The 27,944-nt window shown below is 42.7% G+C and overlaps 1 protein-coding gene across 2 annotated transcripts in view; it reads right to left on the reverse strand.

The window, feature by feature from the left end:
• stag1a (STAG1 cohesin complex component a) overlaps positions 1 to 27,141 on the reverse strand; it is a 41,895-nt gene extending 14,754 nt beyond the window's left edge. For both annotated transcript variants that reach the window (XM_028975500.1, XM_028975501.1), the window contains exons 1-4: positions 26,947 to 27,141; positions 517 to 690; positions 270 to 381; positions 6 to 155 (exon numbers count right to left, since the gene is read on the reverse strand). In XM_028975500.1, the coding sequence (XP_028831333.1) occupies positions 6 to 155; positions 270 to 381; positions 517 to 545 (291 nt within the window). In that variant the 5' untranslated portion in view covers positions 546 to 690; positions 26,947 to 27,141. The remainder of the gene's footprint in view (positions 1 to 5; positions 156 to 269; positions 382 to 516; positions 691 to 26,946) is intronic.
• Positions 27,142 to 27,944: the final 803 nt, after the last annotated feature.

The following is a 27,944-nucleotide window of genomic DNA, read 5'->3' on the forward strand; positions in this document are numbered from 1 at the left end:
CGTACCTGCATGGCACTCTTGCCCAGTTTAACCACTTCGAAAAGGGTCACCGGGTCACTGTCTCCGTTATGCTGGGCCATGCCATTGGGTTTCCGTCCACGTGGCGGGGCCATGGGGCTTTTCTCTATGGACTTTCGAGGCTTCTTATTGGCTGTCTGTGGACAAGATAAATAACAAAATGACCACATATAACAACATATATGTGAATTTGAACATGTTAATGTTGTGTGGGTCTTGAGTATACGACTGTGAGCAGCAGCTCCACCCACCGGAGGCCTGCCGGGCCTGCCTCGCTTCTTCTTGCCCTTGCCGTCGTGGTCCTCCATCTCGCTCAGGCCCAGGCCCACACCCTCGACCTGACCGGAGTCGTTGGAAGCGTCCCTGAAGAGACACACGTCCCGGTTTTAACAGATCCGCGATGAACTGAACAGGCGGATTTGGACAGTGACACACAGACAGACATATGTTCGGCGCCGCACCGCGGTATACGTGGTATTTTTGTAGTTGCAAACTCACTGTAGAACTGAGAGCTCCGAGGTGATCATGATGTCCGGGCGTGGCGGGGTTTTACGACGTTTCCGTCCTGCTCACGGCTACTGATGGTGATGGAGGCTGTAGCGGTGGGTGCAATGATCGTCTGATCCCAACGCCGAGGACACGCAGCAGCACAGGCCAGTCAGCACGGACGCTCTGAAAGACAAACGTGGGAATAGTTTTCTGCTATTATCTAACGCTGCAATTAACACAATTTACTTCCAATTAGGGCTGAAACGAGTAACTCGAGTGACTCAAATACAAAAAATAATAGAGGAAAATTCTTTGGCTCGAGGCTTCGTTTAATTAATCTCCAAAGTCCATCTATTATTGTGCCACTCCGGCTTTGCAGACTACCGAGCAGCACCGGTATCATTGTTTTACACACAAGCACATTTCACACTCTAGGGTAGTGGCAGAGAACTACATTTAAATTTATATTTACAGCATTTACCAGACTGAGTTTCGTAGTGTATAATGCAACATTTACGTAGAGGCCGTTGGTAAAACCCCCTCTGGGCAGAAAAACTGGGCTCTTTCGGCCAGTAATTTCTGTAAGTCTGATGGCGGCGTTATTCTTTGCTTCTTTCGTGACTGCAACTCCGCGGCGGAAACCACTCATCATTGTTTACACATTCAGCAAGGCGACTGATGCACCGCATTACGGGATCTGTACTTTGTGTAATAAATCTATGTTAAATGACTGCGAAAGTGCATTACATCGTGCATTGATTGTCTGCGAACGCACATTAACGAGCCAAGTATGTCTGCGCAGCCAGATGAAAACAGAGATCTTTACCTGGTCGTGCTAATGAAATATCTGGTACGAATTATGGTACGAATACGATAATTATCATCTGTCTGGCAAAACTGTCCTGATTGGTTTTTGGTGTGGGTGGGCTTTTCAAAACCCAATAACTGTTATCTGTACAGTGGACCGTCACGAGCCCGAGTGGAACTTGAGCAAGCGGAATAATATTATTTAAAATTTTGTTGCATTGGCATTGGAAATTATACACTGAAATTATTTACAGCAAAATTGTACAGGCAAAATATTCAGAAACATTGATTTTCTTTTGGTATTGAAACAGTGTTTGTAATTCAAAGGCTGATAAAATTTCAAAATCTGATAGACGTTGGAAACGGAACTGTTTAAATATGATTATTAGTAACATTTGATTTGTTTATTTATATTTTCATTTTACTATATTGTACCTTTGTACTGGTCATAGTAGCGGGTACACCACTTTTTGTTTTTTTTATTAAAATAAAAATAAAGACAAACAGATAAACCTTTTAGAGTTATATTTCATAATATGTATTTTTCATGTACATCATAAAAACCTTTTCAAAGAAAGGTTGATGTGATGTGAACAAAGAGCATTTTTTGGTAAAATTAGGTTTGGCTTCAACACGTGTTGTGTTTATTTTTCAGGTTTGGAGAAGTGGAGTGATGCTGCCACCAACTGGCCGTTTGATGAACTGCATCAGCACCTCATCATGAGGAGTCGAATCACACGCATCATACATGAAGCAGCGTCAGACTTTACAGATTTATTCAAATGAACACATCAATGTGATTTTTTTTTATGAGCCTGAATATATTATTCATGGATTTCTACACAGGATAGGTGACTATTTTTTAAATTATGGGAAGATAGGACATTGCATAATTATATTAATGAAACAAAAAAAAAATATGTAATTGACTGTAAAGAGCTTATTAATATAAATAAATGAATGCCATAACATGAATAATGTCCAGTCAAATAAACTTTAATGACAAGCCATACTCATCTCCACTAGGGGCAGTGTGAACCATGAAGTCTCTGACACACTATGCATCCATAAATGCAAAAAGAGAAATTAATCTGACCTGAGGAGCACCAAAGTGCACATTAAACCACAGCAATGGAGGGTCTGGACTAAGCACTTAATGCAATTTACCTCAATAATTATCACGTCCGTCTGAGTAATTTGGACAGTGAGAAGCCAAAGCGCCTTGCCTGCATGACGAACTGGGCTTTGGCAACAGTAGGGGGCAGGCTAAGAAAGTTTTCATTAAAATGTTACCCCGCCACTGAGATTTTGCAAACATGAGCAGAGAATAGATGGGGGTGTGTGTGTGCATGTATATGTGTGTTAATGAATCTCCGTCCCCAAATATATACACACATTCCCTGTCCAGAGTGAGAGAATAAAAGGAATTTTTAAAAAATATATGTATAACAGATTATAAGAATAACAGGTCAGAGGAGGAAAAGACGTGTCAGTCGTCCTTTCTGGATGAACATCTATATCCATGTTGATGAGGAGGATGACTGAGTAGGATGGATGGGCGGCTGCTTCACATTTGGGCCTGTCTGTTCATTAATAAATTCCCATGTGGTCTGATTGTTTGATTCAAACACTTCGACCCTACTGCCTGCCACTAGGTGGCTGTAAACTCTAGGTGGAAAAGTTTGGAGGACTTGGCCTCCACAGGTGGTGGTCGAGCCCTGAGCCCGTGCAGCAGAGGAATACCAATGAGGGGCAGAACACAGGCCGCAGTTTTCCATGCGTCCCAGCCCACAGCGGCCATCCCAATCGAGAGGCTGGGAAAAACTCGGCGGGAGAGGGGGAGCGCTCGGTGATTCCCGCTGGGAGGGACTAAAGCCTCCCCTTTCCTCCAGGCACCTCCAGCACGGAGCCTGACAAAGGGCCGCTGGCAGGCGAGACGACCTCCTCACCTCTCCCCCCCATTGCCCCGATGCCTCACACAAACTGCCCCGATCCTCACACAGACCTGCATCCATTTACAATATCGGGCCGATCCTCCACTAGATTCCACGTTAAATGCAATAAAAATGCAGCACCACCACAAAGAGCCCAGGGCCTTCCAATTATTCACTTTCACTGCAACCTATTTTCAGACCCAATTTGCTTTGTGCCTCATTAAACACAAATGTAGTTTTTCAGAAGGAAACCAAATCAAACAATTGTAAGAACGCAGGACTCGATGTACCCCAGAAACGTGGGGTACTCCTCAAGTTTGAGGACTAATGAATTACATGTAAAGTTATGTAATTTAATTACAAATAAAAATGTACAACCATGAAGATCCTCACACTAATCAGTACTCTTGAATGTCAAATATTTGATTTAATAGTGGTTTATAAATATATGATCTTACAGTAAAATGAGGCCCGAAGTCTGACCTTGTGGTAGCTGTTATTATATGTAATAAATTGATCAATTATAATAATGTTAATACATGTATTGAAAGGAGTTTTGGAAGTAGTCAGTGTCTAGTACAACTATATAAGGTGAACATTTCCAGGTTACAAAATTTCTAAATGACAAAAAGTTAAGAATATTCATTCGTAATTTACAAAAGTAATGAAAATTGATCAAATGTAATTAGTTACATTACTTTTTTTATTGTAATAGTTACACTACTGATACATTTGAAATAGGGTAACGAATTACACTTCCAATGTAATCTTCCCAACACAGAACCCACTACCCCACCTAACCCACAACCTAAACAGAATAATAAGTTCGTGATTCACAAATTGTTATAGTGTCAATAGTCAAATGAAAAACTGGGTTGGGGAGAGAGTCTGGCTTTATTTGCATTGAGAAAGACAAAAATATTAATAACTGCGTAACATTCTTCCCTAGTAACATATACCACATAATAAATATGAGTCAGATCTATATCCAGGCTGACAGGTAGCTCCCTCCACAAATAAAAATGAAAACATGAATGATATTTTTTGTTATGATAATGAAGTTTATGTCGGTGTTCATTAAAGTATTTTTCAATGCTAATATATCATCCAGTAGGGGGCAACCCTCTTGCTGGGAAATTTCTCTTTCTCTCAAACACACACACACACACACACACACACACACACACACTTACACTTCACATGTGACCAGGCAGACAAGGACAAGGGGCACCAGGCAGTGGTGGCCTAGCGGGTAAGGAATCAGTACCAAAGGGTTGCGGGTTCAAATCCCAAACCGCCAAGTTGCCTTGATCACTGCTCTCCGGGCGCCTTTCATGACTGCTCGCTGAGATGGTGACGGTTAAAAGCAGAGGACAGATTTCGTTGTGTCGCCATGTGCTGTGCTGCAGGGTTTCACAATGGGTTTTAGTCTAAATACCCTCCAGCCACTAATGTGGAATGGATGGAACGTGTTCTGAATGCACCATCTGGCCAAGGTCAGATTAAACCCACGTTTCTGGGTTTAATGATGAAGATGGAAATCTTCCAACATGCAGACAGCAACATTGATCCATTGGTCCGAGGCACAAATTTTAATCCGTGTCGACCGCAGCCTTGGAAGTCGGCTTTTTATTTTCTGTGACAACGGAGGCGCGTGGCGGAAACATAACAGGTTCTCTCACTCTGTATATGGCAAACTTAGAACCGGTTCCTCGCATGTTCCTCAACATGGAGAAAAAGGTCCGGTGGACTCATTTCATTTTATTTTATATCCTGGGATTTCCCTCATTCTGGGATCAGGGCCACATGATGTTTCTTCTTTGACCTGGTCAGATGAGGCCGTCAACGCTGCAGAATGAAGCATGAAACATCTGACCCTGGGACACCATGCAAGGCCCATTCCCGGCGTATGGACTGTCCAAATCTGAGCTGAGGCCGCCATGAAACACTGGGGATGCTTCTTTTGAAATTAAAATATCATGAAAGCTGTGAACCATCTGAGCATTTTCCCAGTTTAACAAGAGGGCAAAGAAAATAACAACTAGAATCTATTGATCCAACTTTGTGGGTGGATTTCATCTATTTAAAAAAAGGCATTTATTTAAACACGTGGATAACAGTAAACAGAGTAAAAATATTGAGTCATATGAATCCAACGAATCAACAACTGTTTGTTCAGTGTTAAAGTCGTTTGTGTTATGCATGATTATCATTTGTCAGTAGATAGAGGTGATGAAGAGCTTTCGTTTGATGTGCATATCGCAATTTCATCCAAAATATCATGCCCATGTGCTTCTCACCCCTTGATTTGCATCTGGAAGTTATGATGTTGTGGTTTATGTACTGATGCAGCCCAATGGACCATGGGAAGCAGACAACGTTCATCATTTCACAAATGAGCATGAATTCAGCTCAGCATGAGCCTTCGCTGACATTCAAACCGCCGTCATATCCACTAAGACATGAACCTGTGCGGTGGCTTCATCGCTGTCCCGTCACGTAATTCCCCCCCTTACATTTACGCCAGTTACCCAGAGCGACTTACAATCAGTCGTGACAGGGACGGTCTCCCTGTCCTGCTCAGGGACACAGGGACAAGTCTTCTGGTTCAAAGGCGAGTTTCTCTTACCCGCTACGCTACTACCAGGTTACGGCCGGGATGATGAATGAAGTGTGAGGAGATGCCGCAGCTCAGCTCGCATCTACTCTTCCAAGTTGAAGCCGTTGCCACGGCTCCATCCCCGAGGCTTTACATTTACACAAGAAAGGAGCGGTTCGGTGCCGTGTCATGTTGGCGCGCCAAAACAAGATGGACGCCAACTTACAACTACCACAAAGGGCATTTAATACACACGGGCAGACAATCAACGACCGACAAGCACGGCAACCATTTATAACAATAACACACAGGTTGAAAATGGCGGAGCCGGGGCATCCCACGCCGAAAGAGTGCAGTTTGTTTTCAGATGCAAAGAACCAAATCATCCACCATAATCCAGCTACGTTTCTCCACAAAAACAGGTTCAACATCACAAAAATTTGAAATCGTAAAAATCTACAATGTCAAGTCACGCCCGTAGATTTTGGCAACTAGACGGGCAACTAGGAGCGCATCAAATATAAAGTTTACGCATTGCTGTCACTGAATGCACTGAATGTTGGTGAGGAGTTACCTGGCAACTGCCTGTGTGTTTAATTAAAGCTTTTAATAGCTGTACATTCTGCATATAGAACAGTAAGTGATTATGATGGGGGCTTTATTTACACAATTATTATTTTGAAAATTATCATCATCTTCCTCTATTTAAGCAATTTGAACTCATATTGGAAGCAATTCATGTATATATAAGTACTCATTTTTCCATCAGAATAAATGGCATGAAATATTCTGAAAGGTATGTCATAACAGACTCTAGTAAATATTGACTCACGACTCGTGCCCGTGGCTTTATCTCAATATCAATAGAAATAACCCCCAGAATCATATCGGTAGGTGAGAAAACCCATTTTCAGCAGCGCATCAAGGGTGTACCAAACGTCACGTTGCTGTTCTCCGACTTCGTCACGGAACGTGGCCCTTGCATCATTCATCATGTTCTCATCTGGACCCAACTCAGAGAACTAGGTGACAACATTTTAACAAAGTCGGGCTTGACTGGTGCTAAAGCCAGCAAACCACTAGATACAGATTTTCACACACAATATAGAGAGTTGCCTAGTGAGTAACACACTCGCCTATGAACCACAAGACCCGGGTTCAAACCCCCCCATTGTGTCCCTGAGCGTCTCCCGGGGGACTGTCCCTGTCACTACAGAGTGACACTAAGTTGCTCTGGGCATCTGAAAAATGCCATAAATGTAAATATAGAATTCAATGGACTTAATACATTCACAGAATTAAGGTGTGTGTGTGTGCATGTGTGTGCACTATGACAGCTCACATTGCACTCGGTTACACATTCTGCAGAAGTCATGAATTATTTGTGCGGATGACTGCAGAGCGCTCAGTGTATCTTTTTATTTTTACTCAAGCCGTGTTTATTTTGTAAGGAAAATCTGGCTTTGGGTGCAGTTCTCCAACACACACACACACACACACACACACAGAGAATAACACCACCTGCTTAAAACATTAGGAATGCAACCAAACGGCTCCATCAACATTTCCCGATCACAGAGACCCTGTGGAGATCCTGCAATGGAGGAAAAAAAAAGATGGCAGCCACCCAGCAGACGTCTTGCAGATAAACACAACTCTTTGGCAGCGTAATCTGCGGTCCTGCTCGCTGACTGATCTCTCCCGTGTGTGTGCCTTGCCGGGCTCAGCCAATCATGTCAGATGTGGAGCTTATGACCTACCGGAGTTGCCATGGCAACACCTGCCTTCTGGAATACATGTCATGCATGTTAAGTGCCTTACAGTAAAAGACACATGCGCACATGTACAACCAGTCACACACACACACACACACGTAGACAATCTGTAGGTCACCAATCAGCACAGACAATAATGGTTCCATTCAGAATGAGCAATGCGACCACTTAATCGGCCATTATGGACTATGGTAGTCTGGACATTGTGTTCTTCAGTGGCAAATCTTTAGCCTTGTAGACTATATAACTAATAGTGGGAAAAATTTTACGATCCCATTTGATATATATTAGGTTATAGTGCAATACCGTACACAAGGCGGTATTTTGCTAAGAAACAAAATTATAATATTAGTGCATGCACATTTTATAATAAATAATACTTTAGATAAACAAGTTAATTATATACACGTGTGTGTGTATGTATGTTTATATATATTAGATAGACAGACAGACAGATAGATAGACAGATAGATAGATTTAGAGTTAAATTATCATGTTGTACAAGATGGGATATTGGGATATACTGTTGTTTTCGATTACGTAACATAATTATTGTAAAGATTGCAATGCTTTATGAATACATCCATAATATCCCCAAAATAACTAACACTACTAGCATTTTACCAAACTTGTGTTTCGCTGTGCTGTTATTTACCAGACATGAGTGAGGACGTCATCTCAGTGGGTCACATGGTTTGACATTGACCTCTGGTGCTGGATGACAGCATAGTAATGTGTGACAGGGGACTTTAAAAGGGGATAAACTGGGACAGGCCTTTAGTGACGGGACATCCACCTCTCCTCTGCCGACCGCCAGCCCCATGGATAATTTACGTTCTTGATGTATTATGCAGCCCCGTGAATCAGGATAAACTCTAGTCCAAGGAAAGTAAATATGAAGCCATTCAGTTATGCATATGGCCGTCTGTCGTCTAGAGGGAAACTTGGTGAAATGAATCGCAGTAGCTTAGAAGCTCAAAAAGCACTTAGTACTGGAGCCAAGAGCTGAGAAGTTTCTGACCACCTAACAAACATCCAGTAGAAACATAATTATAATAATAGTTATGAAATTAATTACTCTTCTGAAATGTGATATTCCCTCATTAAACCTACAGTTGCAGTTGGCTTGTTTAGACTATTTGTGGTGGTACATGCATCTCACAGCACGTGAGATGCTGAACACCCTGGACTAAATGTTATGGACTAATAGATTTTAATCAATAAAACCAATGAACACTGGCATCGATATGTAAAAAAAATCCAGTTTTACATCTGCCGGTTCACAGAATTTGCACACAGACTACAAGTAATATTCAACAGGCATTGCAGCGGGCAGCCCCTCCCAAGACTATCTGCAGGACCCAACGTTTACATGGGAGACATACCAAGCTTGCTAAAAAACGTAAAAAGCAAGAGTACTGACTGGAACTGGGTCAGATTTGGGCTCAATTTTAATAAATTTAATCAGGGTCCAGTCGGGTCAGTAAATGACCGGTCAGCAAACATAAACTTCCTATCCTTTCCATAAGGTGGTAGTGGCCTAGTGGGTAACACACTCGCCTATGAACCAGAAGACCCAGGTTCAAATCCCACTTACTACCATTGTGTCCCTGAGCAAGACACTGAACCCTGAGTGTCTCCAGGGGGGGACTGTCCCTGTAACTAATGATTGTAAGTCTCTCTGGATAAGGGTGTCTGATAAATGCTGTAAATGTAAATGTTTCCATAAGATTTGCTGCTTGTAAATTTGTTTCGGTGATTGGTAAAAGTGTTTTGCATGTTGTGAATTTGTTTTATTACATTTTTCATAAAATATTAATTGGATTTACAATTCTCGGCCACCATCATCAGATGATGATTCATTATAAAGGCCATATTTGGGTCAGCCCTAACTTTCAAGCCCGATTACAGCTACAATTGCTCAAAAACATTAAAATACATTTCATTCATTTACTACTTCATATATTTATTTATTTGTTTGTTGTCCGTTTATTAATAAAACTTTTGTATTCATTTATGTGTTTATGCAGTATATGGTGTTCTGCCTTTTTAAATATTCTTTATTTATTAAAATTGTTCCTGTGTTTGTTTTTCTTCCCCCTGTAGTATTGAAAAAGTATCAGGTATCGAGTACCATCCTTAGTATTGGTATCTAGTTAGAAATTTCAGTATTGTGACAAGCCTAATGGACGCCCAAAAAGACCAGACTGATCTACTATATGCAAAAACAATGGAATGGTTGTGAGGTGATGGAAATAAATTTAAGGGTGTAAGAAATCAAATCAATAGGCTTCAATACTCAATCAATACAGTGCAATATTTTATTTTGTGATACTAATTCGATTTTCACAAAGACAATAGCAATTTCTTGCTGGCTTAATAAAAAAAACAATAAAGCAAGATGCCATTCCAAAGTTTTACATTCTAAAAATGCCATTAAAATGCCCTACGTACACATCATGCATCAAGTCAGCAGATTCTTCCTGCAACGATTCCACTTACTGTCACTGTGTCCCTGAGAAACTGACTGTCCCCAACTGGTGAGTCACGCGGGATAAGAGCATCATAATGACACTAATTAACTTCCTTAGAGCGGCATTTCTAAATTCTTCCACTTTCACCACAAATTTTGACATGTGGCCACTGTCTACTGTTCTGTGAAGACAACTGACCCAGTCCAATGTTAGCAGCCAATCATGCAAACTGTGGGAAGTTCTGAAACAGAAAGTCCTGCAGCGGATATCCCTCAAACATTGAAGGGACAATTTAAATGTTAGTCCTGTTTAATGTTCCAACAGCAAAGCACAGATTTTATTTAGATTTCTCAATATTTGTCACATGTATGACACCGAATGTCATTTAAGCTCAGATTTTCACACTTCAAGTCTGGCAGTAGTCTGGCAGTGGGGGCAGATTCCAGGTTTCAGTATAAATTATGAAAGCGATGTAGGATGTTATACAGTACAGGCCAAAAGTTTGGACACACCTTCTCATTCAATGTGTTTTCTTTATTTTCATGACCATTTACATTGGTAGATTGTCACTGAAGGCATCAAAATTATAAATGAACACATGTGGAGTAATCCCACTTACTACCATTGTGTCCCTGAGCAAGACACTTAACCCTGAGTGTCTCCGGGGGGGGGACACTGTAAATCTGTATTTATCTGGCCAGAGAAGCGCAGGACAGCTGCAAAGTTATCTGACAGTTACTAGAGCTAAGATACAAAGACAAGACAGGAGGTGGGTTTTCACAGAGGAAATAATTTTATGGAGGACATTATTTAAACCCCCCAATACTAACAGTCTGGACTGGAACCTAAAGAAGCCAAAAGGTAAACTCTAAACTTTTATTAGCACATAAAACAGAATAATATGCTCTAACAAAAAATAAATGCACTTATTCACATCCTTCACATTTTGGAGACAGTGAAATCTAAAAATTGTAAACAAAAAAAAATAAATTTACTAACCTATTAAGCAAAATAACGTGCACAAGTTTTCGGTCTGTACCATTATGGCCATAACCACATGACCATTGCGGAATGGTCACAGCGTAAATGGCGCAGGAAAAACTCCAATTGGCAGCTTTGCACAAATTTCTGCCACATGTGATCAAGTGACCAACCTGAATTTTATCACGGTCACTAATCACGATTGTATAAATCTCCCAGTCCTACGCATTATATGATATATAGGGTGGTATATGGTGGTAGTAGCCTAGTGGGTAAAACACTCGCCTATGAACCAGAAGACCCAGGTTCAAACCCCACTTACTACCATTGTGTCCCTGAGCAAGACACTTAACCCTGAGTGTCTCTAGGGGGGGGACTGTCCCTGTAACTACTGATTGTAAGTCGCTCTGGATAAGGGTGCCTGATAAATGCTGTAAATGTAAATATGATGCAACTTCAGCTTCTTTATTCTCTTTTTGAAAATATATCAGTTTATTAGATTACAAGGTTTATCACCTGGCACTAGCATAGCTTCATGATAACCCCTGCCACTTTGTCACTCTAGCACTGTAAGTTATCAAAAACGACATTTCCCACATGGCCCGAGGGCGACTCTGTGGCAGTCAGGCTTAATTAAAATAATTAAATAGCACTTAGAACTGTGCTGTTAGCTGACTCAGTTACTTCTCCAACGTAGCCATCAGCATTAGGCATTGCACAAAATGTCGTTATGTCAGAATCAAAGCCATCATGTTTAATGATGTTCTATCCGCTGGACGAATCTTGGGGTCATGGGACTAGACAACACTGCCTACCGCTCCCAGGATAATAATGCCTGACCAATTTAACCACTGAGAAAAGCTTCCGGGCACCCTAATGATGCTCTGACGAGCCTCCAACACCATGCAGAATAAAAAGCCACCCAGCAATGCCTCGTATCACCGTAACTGGTGCAGCAGCACGAAGCTTTCTCCTGACTGCAGTCACAGGGGTCAAATAATGTGTCGTAAGCGCTGCACCATTCCCATGCGCTATGTCACCCACCTTTCAGGAAGACTTTCAGCACACAGACAGAGCCTGACTCCTTTTCATGCCCTATCAAATACAAAAAATAAGCAGAGCAGAAATAACGACCCCAGCCACAATTGATCTGACAAGGACTAGCCTCTGAAGAGCCCAGAAGCTCATTAACGGAGAATCAATCGAACAAAAAAAGGTACCAAGTGCTCAGAATAATCTTGCTACATAAAAATAAAACTCCTGGTTTCTTAATAATGGAACTGTACCTGACAACTGGACTTTTCTAATAGCTACTGAGGCCCACTAAAGCTCTTTCCATCTACAGGACATGGCTTCTGCTGTATTTTGTGGGTTGTTGTGAACGGGCGTGGCTGGGTAGTGGGCGGGGCCTGTGTAAACTTGATTTGGTTGTTGTTGGCCACTTCTGAGTGCTCTGGTTAGGGGTGGTAGTAGCCTAGTGGGTAACACACTCGCCTATGAACCCGAAGACCCAGGTTCAAATCCCACTTACTACCATTGTGTCCCTGAGCAAGACACTTAACCCTAAGTTGCTCCAGGGGGACTGTCCCTGTAACTACTGGTTGTAAGTCGCTCTGGATAAGGACGTCTGATAAATGCCATAAATGTAAATGGTTGCCTGTGTAAAACACAAAATTTTAAAAATAAAAATTTTAGTGAAATTTAGTGAAAACTATAAGGCTAGTGTTGTTTTCGTCAATTACATTTTTGCTGAAATATCAACAAACGCAACGAACTTGACAAATATCAGATGAGATTAGTGCTGCGCGATTAATCTAATCGCAATCTTAATGGTAATACATGAACGCAAAAAGCTGGGATTTAAATGATTAGTACATGGATTGGATCGGCAACATATCCGATCCATTCTCTCATTCTCTCAAAGTTTGCGAGCTGACTGAAGTCTCATTTCAGTTGGATGTGACGTGTTTGGTCACATGACTTTTGATTCGGTTCAATGGCGAGCTGCTTCATACGTCAACGTTGCCGCCATATTGCGAGAGGCTCTGCTGTGGCGTGAAGCATATACATGTCTATGGAGAGAAGTGCATAAAAATGCCTCACTCTTGTGCTAGTTGGGGCTGTACAAACCGCTGTACGCTCCAAACAAGATCCCGGGGGATTACATTTCATAGGTAAGGCTGGACAATTGTTTTTAATATATTGGCCATTATAAAATCCCGTTTTATAAGTCTTAACCTTAGCTAAGCTAGGCTAAGCTAGCGAAGCTATGCATTCCTGTGTTCAAGTCAGCCTCCAAACAACATTTTGGCTATTAGGCATTAACTATTTAGACTGTTCTTAGCTGTTTAGTTAACTTTTCTCAACCTTTGAAGGTTTCCTAAAGAAATTCACCTCAGTTTACAAATCTTAACCTTAGCTAAGCTAGCAAAGCTATGCATCCCTGTGTTCAAGTCAGCCTCCAAACAATGTTTTGGTTAAACGTAAGAACTATAATACAGGATTTTATAATGGCCAAATATAATCAAAACCATTGTTTAGTCTTACCAGGGTTTGTCGTTCGACAGTAATGTAATGTAAAGAGTTTTTTGTGATTATTTAATTTTGTAGAATATTGTATTTTGAAAGCACTGGGCATTTCAAGTTGTTATAAGTAGTTTGTATGTTTCACTTTGAAATTAAACATTTCACTATTAGTAATTTGTATGCGACTGTTCATTGATATACAAGCAAGTGTCCTTTATCATATCGCAATCGCATATCGCAATATTGATCTCAATAATTGCAATGTCTTTTTCCCCAAATCGTGCAGCCCTAGATGAGATGAGATGTAAATGCTGGTCATGTGCCAATAACTATAGTAGAAGTTTTCCTTGACTAAAACTAGACTAAAATAGTCATAATAATACTAGAATGCTCAGACTTTTAGTCAACTGAACATTTACATTTACATCTACAGCATTTATCAGACACCCTTATCCAGAGTGACTTACAATCAGTAGTTACAGTCCCCCCCTGGAGCAACTTAGGGTTAAGTTTCTTGCTCAGGGACACAATGGTAGTACGTGAGATTTGAACCTGGGTCTTCTGGTTCATAGGTGAGTGTGTTAACCACAACTGAAGCTTGAATTGACTAAAATGAATATGGCCGTCACTAAGACTAAGAAAAACTAAAATGGCCGCTTGACACAAAGACTTAGCTAAAAGTAAAATTAAGAGAGGCCACCAAAAACAACTATACATTGGGCCCTACACGGCAGGAGGTACCGACCAATCTCAACGTCTTGTGGTGACTGAACGGAAAATGGACACTGTCACAATTGTCATTTTCCTTAACATGGCCAATAGCTAAGGGTGCAGAATGATTCAGTTTGAGTAATAACCACAATTATCTCAATAAACGAGATCTCAAGTGAAAAAGTGAAAGTGAAGTGATTGTCATTGTGAAACACTGCGGCACAGCACACAGTGACACGGTGAAATGTGTCCTCTGCTTTTAACTATCACCCTTGGTGAGCAGTGGGCAGCCATGACAGGCGCCCGGGGAGCAGTGTGTGGGGACAGTGCTTTGCTCAGTGGCACCTCAGTGGCACCTCTGCAGATCAGGATTCGAACGGGCAACCTTCTGATTACAGGGCCGCTTCCTTAACCACAGGAACAAGGAGGATCTGAACACAAGACCACAATCATGAACAATGCTGGTTCCATCCTCTGGAGCTCTTTTCCAGACACTCCGGGAGAACTTCAGAAGCTCAAAGCAGTAAATAGAGAGTCATGACCAGAACACAAGTGAAAGAGCACTAATGCTCAGCTGTGGAAAGCTCCGCACTTCCGATATAAAAAGGAGACAAAGGCGGGTGGTGGGAACAGGTCTCAGGCAGGAAACCTTGGCAGATGGGTCTATAATGAGCAAGTCTGGCCACTGATAAAAGGTAGAAGCTGAATGGCGGCGCCTGAGACAGGTGAAAAAGGTGAGAGAGAACGGCCCTGGGGCCATATGAAAGAGAAAATGATGACACAATAACACAGGAACGCCGGCGTGTGAAGGAAAATAGCGATGGTGGAGACTGAGATGATACGACAGCCATGAGACAAGGACTTAAGTGGGAGTAGCAGCTCTATGCTGAAAACACGACATACAGCAACATAAAAGAACATAAAGACTTTTCTGTTCATTTTTGTCTTTTCCTTGAAAGTTGTTCTTGTTCTCAAGTATGTAAAGTGACCTTAGGTTTGTGAAAGGATCTATATAAATTAAACTTATTATTAGAAGTAGTATTATGCCTCAAGGCATAAATACTGGTCATGTGACAATAACTATAACGAAATATATCTAATATTGTTGACAAATAAAAATAAGAATTTTATAAGATAAAACCTATACTAAAATGTCTATATATTTCCTCTATTATTTCCTCTCGTTTCCTGTCCATTATTTCTCAATGTTAGCACCCAACCCCTAACTACTGTACATGCACGGAACCAATCAGGTAAGTGGTACGAATTCAGCACTGACAGGGTGAACAGACGGCTAAACGGAAATGACGAAGTGATGTTTTACGCACTTTCTTTACAATGAAGCGGAAAAGAAAACAGGTCGTTTTGTTTGGTCGAAAAACGTGGAACAAATCAGAGCGTCTTCCGTGTCTGGAATGTATGTAGCATGTAGGAATGGATGTATTGTATTCTTTAGTCTATAAGGTAAAAAATAATATAATAACATAACCTTGTTTTAATTATGAAGTGGGTTTGACTAAAAGTAAATGTTGTTTTTGTCTGTTCTACTAGGTTTTTTCTACCATATTGACTGAGTTAAATAGAATTGCATTACAAAAAAAATAGATAAAAAAAAAATTAGACTAAAATATCATCAGTTCTTGTTGTAAAACTAGTCTAAAATATTCAAGGATAATTCTGACTGAACCTTGCCTAGACTAAAATGGGTCTGTACGTGACTAACATTGATGAAGACTAAACTGACAGCTTAACGCAAATACTAGACTTAAACTAAAATGAAGACAGGCCACCAAAAACAACACTAATAACCAAAAATGACTCTGCTCCATGGGATTAGGTCCGGGTATTAAAATCTATGTTCAGCATCGATTCAGAACTCCCGATTTCACATTTTGGCCAACGATGCATAAAAACGATCTGCAGGAATGTTCCATTTTCATAGCAAGCGCAATTTTTAAAAAAGTGCACCGTGGCTTCTCTTCTCCCAAATCAGATTCCAGCAGCGCTACAGACGCGGTCTTTGTGGATCTGCAACTGTGCTGCGTGCCCTCTGTGATTAATAGTCCTCAAGTTGTTGCTCAAACGCGTTCTCTGGCATGATAATGAGGTGGAGCAGAGCAGACAGCGGAGAGTTAAAGAAGAGTCGATCACCCGGGGCTGTGTTTTACCGTCTCTGCAAAGCACATGGAAAATATCACATCACATTAACTGCACAATAAACGTCTGCTATAACAGTGACATTGTGATTGGCTGAGGAGCATCCTTGGAGTGACAATTATCTCACGATATTCCTTTCAGGGAAATTCAAGGAAATTTGAATTTTGTGGAGCCGTTTCTGAACGTAGCAAATAATCTATTGACCGTTAATTAACTGCAACCCTATTGTACAAATCTGAAATGTAACTGCGACCGTAACCTAGAAATGTTGTGAAAATGCACAAAGGCTTTGGGCTGGATACTTTTTTAAGCTGTTGTACCTGGCACATCATCTTCTGGGTTTAAAGAAAAAAATATATGCACTGCAATAAAAGCACTGCTTGCTGGTTATTCCCCATCTTTTGTTGGCGCGCAATTATTTCTGACACCCAGAAAATGTACTTTAATTAGGTTTTTATTAACATCATTTAGGAATGGGAGGAGCCTGTGGGTGTGATTGGGTGGCAGTAGCCTAGTGGGTAAAACACTCACCTATGAACCAGAATACCCAGGTTCAAACCCCACTTACTACCCTTGTGTCCCTGAGCAAGACACTTAACCCTGAGTGTCTCCAGGGGGGGACTGTCCCTGTAACTACTAAGTGTAAGTCGCTCTGGATAAGGGCGTCTGGTAAATGCTGTAAAAGTAAATGACTGACAGCTCTCAAAACTTCAAGCACCCAGGTGTAGCGAAGTGTCCATCTCCTCCCTTTCCCTTTGTTCTCTGCACTCCTAATACCCTAATACCCCTTATACACAAACATGACCACGCCCACAACCAATGGCAACATACTTTAACTCCAGCGTTCTGATGGAGGAACTAGAGAATGTGACAATAGTGATCACGCCCCGCACGCTACATTTACACAGTGTTGGGAAAATTGGGCCAAACTTTAATGGGTTTGAAATAGTATGAAGCACAATGCAGCATAATAAATATAAAAAAAAAGTAAAAAAAAAAAAAGCTGTGTGTGTGTGTGTCTGTGTGTGAGAACTGCAGTGGCCCGGGTGGTGCTCACCCCAGGGACCCCTCATCAAACACAACTTCCTTCCAGATCCACTTTTAATTGCCGCCTCTACCGGAGGGCCGGTGACGGCGTTGTCTTTAAGCAGCAGCTTCCTGCTACACCGAGTCCTGTCAGGGACGCCGATCCTCTCACCCCCCTCATTTGTCTCACTCCCTCTCCGGAGGTGGCTGTGGGACAGCAGCTGGTGCGGTGAGGTAATAATGGGGGACGATGAGCGAGCGCAGCTGCGAGATGGGATTGGAGCCGGTGGCGTTCATTATGAGCGTGTCGCAGGTGTGGGAGACACGGAGCCTCCATCCACCTCCCGTCACGTATCTTCCTAATGGGAGCCAGGTCATCAGCTGAGCAACAGCCTGACAAATGGCCAACAATGGAGGACATGTCTGCCAGGCCGGGCCAAAATGGAGTCTGAATGGGCGGAGCTCCGTATTAAAACTGCTCTTTTGTTGGTTTCAGGGTGACAGAGGAAGCGGAAGACACAATTACCCATGCACTGAAGCTCCCACCTTCCACACACACACACACACACACACACACACACACACACAGAACCGATTTGACAGGTAAAAGGAAATAATTGGCTGTCTCACAGCTGACCTGAAGGAGCTGCTGCGGCGTCAGACGGTGCCTCGGTGTGGAATTAACGGCAGTGTGTGTTCACGCCAAAGATCAGGGGGTTTAATCTCAGCAACATATTCATGGACACATTCGAGTTGTGCAAACACGCACCACTTACCACACCTGCACTGCAAAGCGGAATATTTTTGGCCTTTTTAATTGAGACCAGGACTCAAACTATTCTGAAACAGCAGTTGTGTGAAGAACAGAATATATTAAAATATCGCATTTGCATATTTCCACATTTAATACAATGAAATGTGGTGGTAGCATAGTGGATAACACACTTGTCTACGAACCAGAAGACCCAGGTTCAAATCCCACATACTACCATTGTGTCCCTGAGCAAGACACTTAACCCTAAGTTGCTCCGGGGGGGGACTGTCCCTGTAACTACTGACTGTAAGTTGCTCTGGATAAGGGCATCTGCTAAATGCTGTAAATGTAAATGTAGAAATGTGCAGTTTTAACATATTACATTTGTTAATAAAATTCCACCGCCTTCATCATACTGTAAAGTAAAATTAATTATCTGTCCTTCTGGCAAGAGCAAAACTTGTGCCGACAATTTCTAGCAGCGCTGTGCCAGTTGCCACGCTGTTGCTCTTCAGATTTTACAACAAGCCTCCAGTCTGAGAACAAATGTGTAACACAGCACTGCCGAATTCAAAATGAATTTCTTCATGTGTACGTTTTTTTCCCCTACTCAGAACAATGAGGAGCAAATGCAATCATTAAATAAAAACTTGAACTAAGAATTGTGCAATCAATTCTGTATTTTTTTATATGTACAGTACAGGCCAGAAGTTTGGACACACCTTCTCATTCAATGTGTTTTCTTTATTTTCATGACCATTTACGTTGGTAGATTCTCACTGAAGGCATCAAAACTATGAATGAACACGTGTGGAGTTATGTACTTAACAAAAAGTGGAGACCTGACCTCCACAGTCACCGGACCTGAACCCAGTCCAGATGGTTTGGGGTGAGCTGGACCAACAAGTGCTAAACACCTCTGGGAACTCCTTCAAGACTGTTGGAGAAGCATTTCAGGTGACGACCTCTTGAAGCTCATCGAGAGAATGCCAAGAGTGTTCAAAGCAGTAATCAGAGCAAAGGAACTAGAATATAAAACATGTTTTCACTTATTTCACCTTTTTTTGTTAAGTACATAACTCCACATGTGTTCATTCATAGTTTTGATGCCTTCAGTGAGAATCTAGCAATGTAAATGGTCATAAAAATAAAGAAAACACGTTGAATGAGAAGTTGTGTCCAAACTTTTGGCCTGTACTGTATATTATACAGTACTTGGACTGAAGAGACAATATATTCTCATTCTCTCGAAGTTTACCAACTGACTAAACTGAGGCTGGCTGCTCAGTCTCACTTCAGTCTGTTAATTGTTCCTGCCGTGTTCCGGACTCGAGTTGGGGAACACGGTAGAGCTGGAAATCACCTATCTCACCTATATATCCAAGAGATAGTACCTACCTCTTCCGTATGATTCAGTGCTTTTAATTTTTTTTTTTTGCATGTTATAAATAAACATGATTTTTTTTAAAAATGAAAACCTCCTTTGATTTGCAAACCATGGCCACCGTCATCAAGTTATGGTGACCGCATATACCACACATTTTTTTAACCGCATACACAACCCAATTTACAAGGAGATTATGTGGAAGAGATCATCTTACCGCGACACCGTGAGGATGGGTACATGCTGTCTAACAATAACGTTAGGATTTATACAGGACAATCATAATATAATCATTTTCTATATTGCACTGGGAACGTAAGAGACAATATTCTTCTGTGCAGGGGTTCCCCTAGAAACGTTTTAGAAATAAAAATATGTCATTCACATTATGACCAGTAGGGCGCCAGTCATCACACACACACACACACACACAAACACGCACACAGTGTAAGGAATGGAAATATTTAATCTAGGTTGAATTTAGGAATAAAATTAGGGATATTATGTGATACAAATCCAAATTGGGATTATGATCTAATGATCTAATCTCAACGATTTTATGATGAGGTTCTTAATGACAGAATTACAAGATTACCTACAGTATGCACTAATTTTTCATTGCATGATCAACACTTAACACATGCAAATCATAAAATCACAATTCTGTTTAATTAGTAAATACAGGCCAATAATCAATCTTGGGATGTTTATAATGGAACAATATAGTTTATGATACTCTACCTGTAAATTAATTTATCTAGCGGGCTATATATCCAAGATTATGTTTGTAATGAGTGCAGGATGACTGCTGATTTAGTTCTGGATGACATGGCCAGGGCTTCTTTTGTCAGTCCGTGTAAATTTTCCTCTTTATATTTCTGGCGGTGAAGATACACTGTACCGCCCAGAGTTAAAAGGCATCACATTTTAATGGCAGGTGTGGCCGTCTACGCAGATGTTACGAGATGCAAAGGTATTAAAAAGGAAAGTAGGCGATGACTGTGCGGTTCCAGAAGAAACGGAATGTCAGACTGGCCTAATGACTTATGAAAGGTACGGCTAAGGGCCAAGAGTGTCTGAACTAAATTGGTCTAGCTAAACCAATTCCCCCAGGGCAATGAAGATTGTCCCATTACCCACACCCTGTTCTTTCCCCCAAACATTGCCCTGGAGCTGTCATGTCACACAGCGAAATCTTCCAGCTCTGCAGCCGTTATGCGTCATGGGGCTTTTTTTCTTCCGTAAAAACAGTGATGATTCACCAAGGTCAACGTTTGGCTCAAGCTTCAGAATCCTCGGAATTCTGTTTCATATCGGATCTGGCGTAATCTACATAAAGTCAGTAGGTCAGTAGAAACACATGAATTTGCATGGTTTATTAAAATGTATTTCCTTGCATGTGGGATGAATTTGTACTCCAGATTTATTGCCACATTTAAATAAAACATATTGCTAAATTGCTCAGTTATCTGGAAAATAAGAATTGATGAGTGAAAGGGGTTACCGCAGTATCCCCTTCATTCTTATTTTGTACTTATCACCTGACTGTTCAAGGCTATAAAAAAGGCTGCTATGAATGTGCTGTTTTGTCATGTTCTGGCACGTTTTATTATTATTTAAACAGCTATTTTGGCGCGGCTAGCGACTTGTGACCAATTTAAAGATTATTTTATTTCCTCTGCTTGAAAATCCATTAACCCTGTGCTGCTGCAGGAGAATTGAACATGGACCTAGTGGATAGTGAATTCATCAGATGAAGGAATAAGCATGAAAATGGAAACACTGCATCTCTCCTCATTAGCAGCGCTGACTGCTTTGCTGAAACATGGGAAAAAAAAAAAAAAAAAAAAAAAAAACTTTTGTAGTGTAGGCACTGGTGAATAGGCGGGAGTAATAAAAATGTTGGCCAATACACTATTTATGACACGGGTATGTTTTAAATGTGCAGAATTACTTTTAAACGGCAGCTGTACAAGATCTTTGGTGCATTGCTAATATACCATTTTTACCCATGTAACTGAAGAAAAGTACAGTACACTACAGTAACTCACTATCGCCTCTAGTGGTGCACAGTGGCATTACGATAGCTATCTGCTTCTGGTCGTGACTTTGGTAAATATTGCTGCCCTAGTTTGAACCTGGGTCCTCTGGTTCATAGGCGAGTGTGTTAGCCGCTTAATTGCATTTTGAATGTTTGCACTCTCAACTATTATATAATGTATCTTTAGTTAAAATATTCAGAACAGGCCAAAATTTGGGACACACCTTCTCATTCAATGTGTTTTCTTTATTTTCATGACCATTTATGTTGGTAGATTCTCACTGAAGGCATCAAAACTATGAATGAACACATGTGGAGTTATGTACTTAACAAAAAGGTGAAATAACTGAAAACATGTTTTATATTCTAGTTTCTTTGCTCTGATTACTGCTTTACACACTCTTGGCATTCTCTCCATGAGCTTCAAGAGGTCGTCACCTGAAATGCCTCTCCAACAGTCTTGAAGGAGTTCCCAGACGTGTTTAGCACTTGTTGGTCCAGCTCACCCCAAACCATCTGGATTGGGTTCAGGTCCGGTGACTGTGGAGGTCAGGTCTCCACTTTTTGTTAAGTACATAACTCCACATGTGTTCATTCGTAGTTTTGATGCCTTCAGTGAGAATCTACCAACGTAAATGGTCATGAAAATAAAGAAAACACCTTGAATGAGAAGGTGTCCAAACTTTTGGCCTGCACTGTAAATCGCATCATTTTGCTTTCATGTATTTGCACAATCTGACATTGCAATTGTACGCCGCTGATCTTGTGAACCCAGAAGTGAAAGTGATGCGATTTTCATTGTGAAACACAGCACACGGTGGCACAACGACATGTGTCCTCGGCTTTTAACCATCACATTTGGTGAGCAGTGGGCGCCTGTGGGGATGGTACCTTGCTCGGTGCCACCTTGGCGTTTCAGGACTCGAACCGGCAACCTTCTAATTACTGGCCTGCTTCCTTAACTGCTAGGCCACAACTGCCCCAAGTGCACAGTGTGCAGTCATCACCGGACTACTAACAAATTGAAAGCTTGTTAATTTGATTTTAGGAACAATTTTGACCAAGCTTTACACTTGACACAATACAGACAGACAAGCACCACTTTTCCTGCATCTGCCAAATCCAGACAGAGAAGTGTGACTTTGCATTGCACTTGGTGATGTAAGGCTTTATCGATTGCTACACATATTCTTGCATCCCAATACAGAGCAGTTACATTATATTATAATTTTTTTTAATATATATATAAAACTATTTACAGACACAATGTGATGCATTGTGCTCAATTCAGAAGTGCATGAAATTTTTAAGTGCAAAATGTTTTTTTATGCTTGCGAGTAGCATTCTGTGGTTCATTTGGCCCTGATTGAACCTCGACTTGGACGAGCTGGCGTGTGGATCCTCTCTCCCTGCCAGATTTCAGCAGATGATTAGCAAATCCTGAGATTTGCACAACGTCTCACAGGCCCCAGTTCACCGTTATCGTCCAGTCTCTGCGTGCACGGTCAGATCTTTGTGAAAGCCGAGCGTGTTCTTAGCGCGACCTGCACATAAATAGAAAATCCGCAAAACCGATTCGTGCCCCGGAACGCTCATTCGTGCCTCAGATTAAACAAGCCTGCACTTGCCCTGATTCAGCATGGCGGCAACAAACAGGAGACAACGAGGAGCGTCCTGGCCGACACACATGCCTACACGGGTCACTTTAACCCGGTTTATAATGAGAGCAAGAAAAAAAAAAAAAAAGTCCAGGACAGGAACCAATAAATCAATAGCGAGACGCGTTGGATTGGCTGACATGTGGACAAGTGGAACTACGCTCCTGCTGGAAGACGGTTCGATTTGGATGAAACCTCTCTCTCTCTCTTTCTGTGATGTAATCAGTGTTGGTATCGATAACCATGGCTGACAGACATAGCTAGCACTTTGGACAGTGATGAAGCGACGAGGCACATTTGGACTAAGTGGGACCCACAGCCTGGGACATGAAGAACTATGTTAACCCGACCCAACCCCTCCTCTCCTGTGTATCCTTTTTATTAGTATGACAACTCATCACCCTCTGCATAGGTGGTAGTAGCCAAGCGAGTAACACACTCGCTTATGAACAAGAGGACCCAGGTTCAAACTAGGGCTGCAACTATCGAATATTTTTGTAATCGGTAGTAGCCTAGTGGGTAACACACTCGCCTATGAACCAGAAGACCCGGGTTCGAATCCCACTTACTACCATTGTGTCCCTGAGCAAGACACTTCACCCTAAAAAAAAAAAAAAAAAATTGCTCCAGGGGGACTGTCCCTGGAACTACTGATTGTAAGTCGCTCTGGATAAGGGCGTCTGATAAATAATGTAAATGTAAATGTAATCGATTATTCTGTAGATTTTTCATCGATTAATTGGATACCTCATACAACAATTTGTTTAACAAAGTAAAAAACAAAGCAGTCGTGACGGCAGTCGACCTCACCGGCGCCATCTTGGGAAAATCTATAAATTGGGTAAATTACTACCATTGTGTCCCTGAGCAAGACACTGGGGGGGGGGTAAGGGCGTCTGGATAAGGGCGTCTGGTAAATGCTGTAAATGTAAAATCTGAGTGAAACGTCAATGTAGCGGATTTTAGAGGTCATGCCCATTTCAACCTGACTAACAGAACCAACTCGGATCTGTCTGCACGGTGGAGTCAGAATGGATTTGTGGTTCTGTCACGGCTACCTGTCAGCTGGGTCTTGCTAATGCTAACATTATTACTGTCGGGATTATACTGCCGGGCTCGGGATTCGAACCGGCAACCTTCCCTACCCACTAGGCCACCACTGCCCCTTATCAGAAAGTTGCCGGGCGCCTGTCATGGCTGCCCACTGCTCACCAAGGGTGACGGTTAAAATCAGAGGACACATTACGTTGTGTCGCCATGTGCTGTGCTTCACAGACAATCACTTCACTTTCAGTTTTAAAAAAAACAGTTTCACAGCATATTCATATTAAACTCACTTTCTTGTTATGAATCTATTCTGTACTAGCAAGCTGCCACCAGGCCTGAAATCATCCCTAAACCTTTTTTATTAGAATTACCTATTTATGGGCTGTATTCACAATGGTCAATTTTACACACAATCCACCCGACGACCCCTGTAGCACAGTCACTGGAACCGCAGGGGAGCTGGTCACATGGCAACATGACACAGTACCGAATGGCACATGATGCTGAATGCGTTCAAGTGACACTCCGTTTCTATTCTGAGCACCGAATGAAATCATGGACGCACATAGAGACCATCCAGCGACGATCAAACTTCTACTCATCGTGAAACACTGCAGCACAGCACACGGTGACACAATGAAATGTGTCCTCTGCTTTTAACCATCACGGGCCAGTGGTGCCCTAGCAGTTAAGGAAGCGGCCCCGTGATCAGAAGGTTGCCACTGAGGTGCCACTGAGCAAAGCAACGTCCCCACACACTGCTCCCCGGGTGCCTGTCATGGCTGCCCACTGCTCACTCAGGGTGACGGGTTAAATGCAGAGGACAAATTTCACTGTGTGCTGTGCTGCTGTGTATCACAAATGACAATCACTTCACTTCTTTTTAATACAACATATGACATATTATAATACTGTAATGCAAAAACAGAACTGATATACAGGATGCTGATCACATTACATTAATTATTCAGCCAAAACAACATAGCTCAGAACTGAATTTTGGACTAAATTTGTATAAAAAATAGTATCACAACGTCAATATTTTCTGACACGTCTGCTCGACAACAGTTGGAAAAAAAAAAAAAAAAAAAAAACCCTCAAGCTACGTTCCTTCTTCATAAGCAATGTTGAACTGTACTCCATTCCTGCAATAACGTCCAAAGCTTGGTAGTTGTGAACGAGCCCCGCCCCCTTCACATGTAGAATATGGCAGCGTTACGATTGACAAGTTGATGTTTTGAGACGGTACGTGTTTTACAGTTCTGCAAGGTTCTACATTTTCGAGGTAGTATTGCTAGACGATTTTCATGAGCCTCACTTCGAGTAGGATGGTAGTAGCCTAGTGGGTAACACACTCGCCTATGAACCAGAAGACCCAGGTTCAAATCACACTTACTACCATTGTGTCCCTAAGTTGGTCCAGGGGGACTGTCCCTGTAACTACTGATTGTAAGTCGCTCTGGATAAGGGCGTCTGATAAATGCTGTAAATGTATGTAAATGAGTAAATCACTGATCACTTTATCAATAAAAAAAAAAAAACACTGGGACGCTCAGGGTTAAGGGTCTTGCTCAGGGACACGATGGTAGTGGCCTAACTGGTAACACACTCGCCTATGTACCAGAAGACCCAGGTTCAAGTCCCACTTACTACCATCGTGTCCCTAAGCAAGACACGTAACCCTGAGTGTCCCCAGGGGGGGACTGTGCCTGTAACTACTGACTGTAAGTCGCTCTGGATAAGGGCGTCTGGTAAATGCTCTAAAATGTAAATGGTAGTAAGTAGGGTTTGAACCCGTGGCCTTTGTGGTCTTTTGGCTCATAGGCGAGTGTCGTACCAACTAGGCTACTTCTACAAACAACTCGTATTTAGTTTCGTTCAATTGGCCCATTTTGGACCAGAACCGATTCCGAGGTTCGTACCCATGTTGGGTTTTTTGGTAACGGGGCTTCTTGTCGTAGTCTCATCTTGCAGAAGTCCATCCACGCTGCCTGGGGTGAAAGGTCAACCCATGTCTACGACCTGCTAATAAATTGCTGAAAAACGAGCGAGAACCTCGTCGACAGCGGCGTAACGAGCGAACCGTCGACCGAACCACGGGACACCTCCTGCCCCCGCGATCATTGTTTACTGGGGATCCCGGTGTCAGAAAAGGCCCCGCCGGTTAAAAACGGGACCCAGCGCGGCGAGACCAGGCCAAACTCCCGTCCCCAAAGTTCCCGACCAGGACCGGGGCCCGACCGGTTCACGGAGGTGTCGCGGCGCGATGTGTCCCGGCGACGCCGACGGTCCGCGTTATATAAGCGGCGCCCCGCGGACCGGGGTTCTGGGGACGGGGAGGACGGAGAGGGGGAGACAGGGAAGCGGCGCGCAGGTCGCCGCAGGACGGCGGCAATGCGACGTGGGGGGAAAAAAGAACGCACATTCCGCCCTTCTCTCCGTGGCGCACCCATCCCCCACCGACCGCGTCTTTCCTCCCGGTCCTCCATCTTTAATCTGCGCTCCATCTAGCCTCCCACAGCAAAGCCGAGCAAGGGGGTGGGAAAAAAAGGGGAAAAAACTTACCTCGTTCCGTCATGGTCGCATTGATTATCGGCCCTGGATTTATATGTTCGAAATGTAAATTTATTTTGGCGCGCGGGTTTCTTTTTTTAAAATTGAAATTTGGACCGAGCCCGGGAACCGCGCCTTTCGGAAGAGCAGCAATCCTAAGCCGCCATCTGGTGGCATTTTCCTCAATCGAATGGCGCATTTCCACACCGGAGCCGGAGCGCCCTCTGGCGGACACGGCGCGGCGCGGCGCCCCGCGGAGGGCGGGGACCCGGAACCGCGGAGATTTACATTTACAGAGTTTAGCAGACGCCCTTATCCAGAGCGACTTAGAATCAGTAGTTACAGGGACAGTCCCCCCCTGGAGACACTCAGGGTTAAGTGTCTTGCTCAGGGACACGATGGTAGTAAGTGGGATTTGAACCTGGGTCTTCTGGTTCACAGGCGAGTGTGTTACCCGCTAGGCTACTACCACCCTTACCCTAGTTACAGGGACAGTCCCCCCCTGGGGACACTCAGGGTTAAGTGGGATTTGAACCTGGGTCTTCTGGTTCGTAGGCGAGTGTGTTACCCGCTAGGCTACTACCATCCTTACCAGACACCCTTATCCAGAGTAGTTACAGGGACAGTCCCCCCCTGGGGACACTCAGGGTTAAGTGTCTTGCTCAGGGACACGATGGTAGTAAGTGGGAATTGAACCTGGGTCTTCTGGTTCACAGGCGAGTGTGTTACCCGCTAGGCTACTACCACCCTTACCCTAGTTACAGGGACAGTCCCCCCCTGGGGACACTCAGGGTTAAGTGTCTTGCTCAGGGACACGATGGTTGTAAGTGGGATTTGAACCTGGGTCTTCTGGTTCATAGGCGAGTGTGTTACTCGCTAGGCTACTACCACCCTTACCCTAGTTACAGGGACAGTCCCCCCCCTGGGGACACTCAGGGTTAAGAGTCTTGCTCAGGGACACGATGGTAGTAAGTGGGATTTGAACCTGGGTCTTCTGGTTCGTAGGCGAG

The sequence above is a fragment of the Denticeps clupeoides genome, chromosome 4 (assembly GCF_900700375.1).
Source record: "Denticeps clupeoides chromosome 4, fDenClu1.1, whole genome shotgun sequence".
Taxonomy (NCBI): Eukaryota; Metazoa; Chordata; class Actinopteri; order Clupeiformes; family Denticipitidae; genus Denticeps; species Denticeps clupeoides.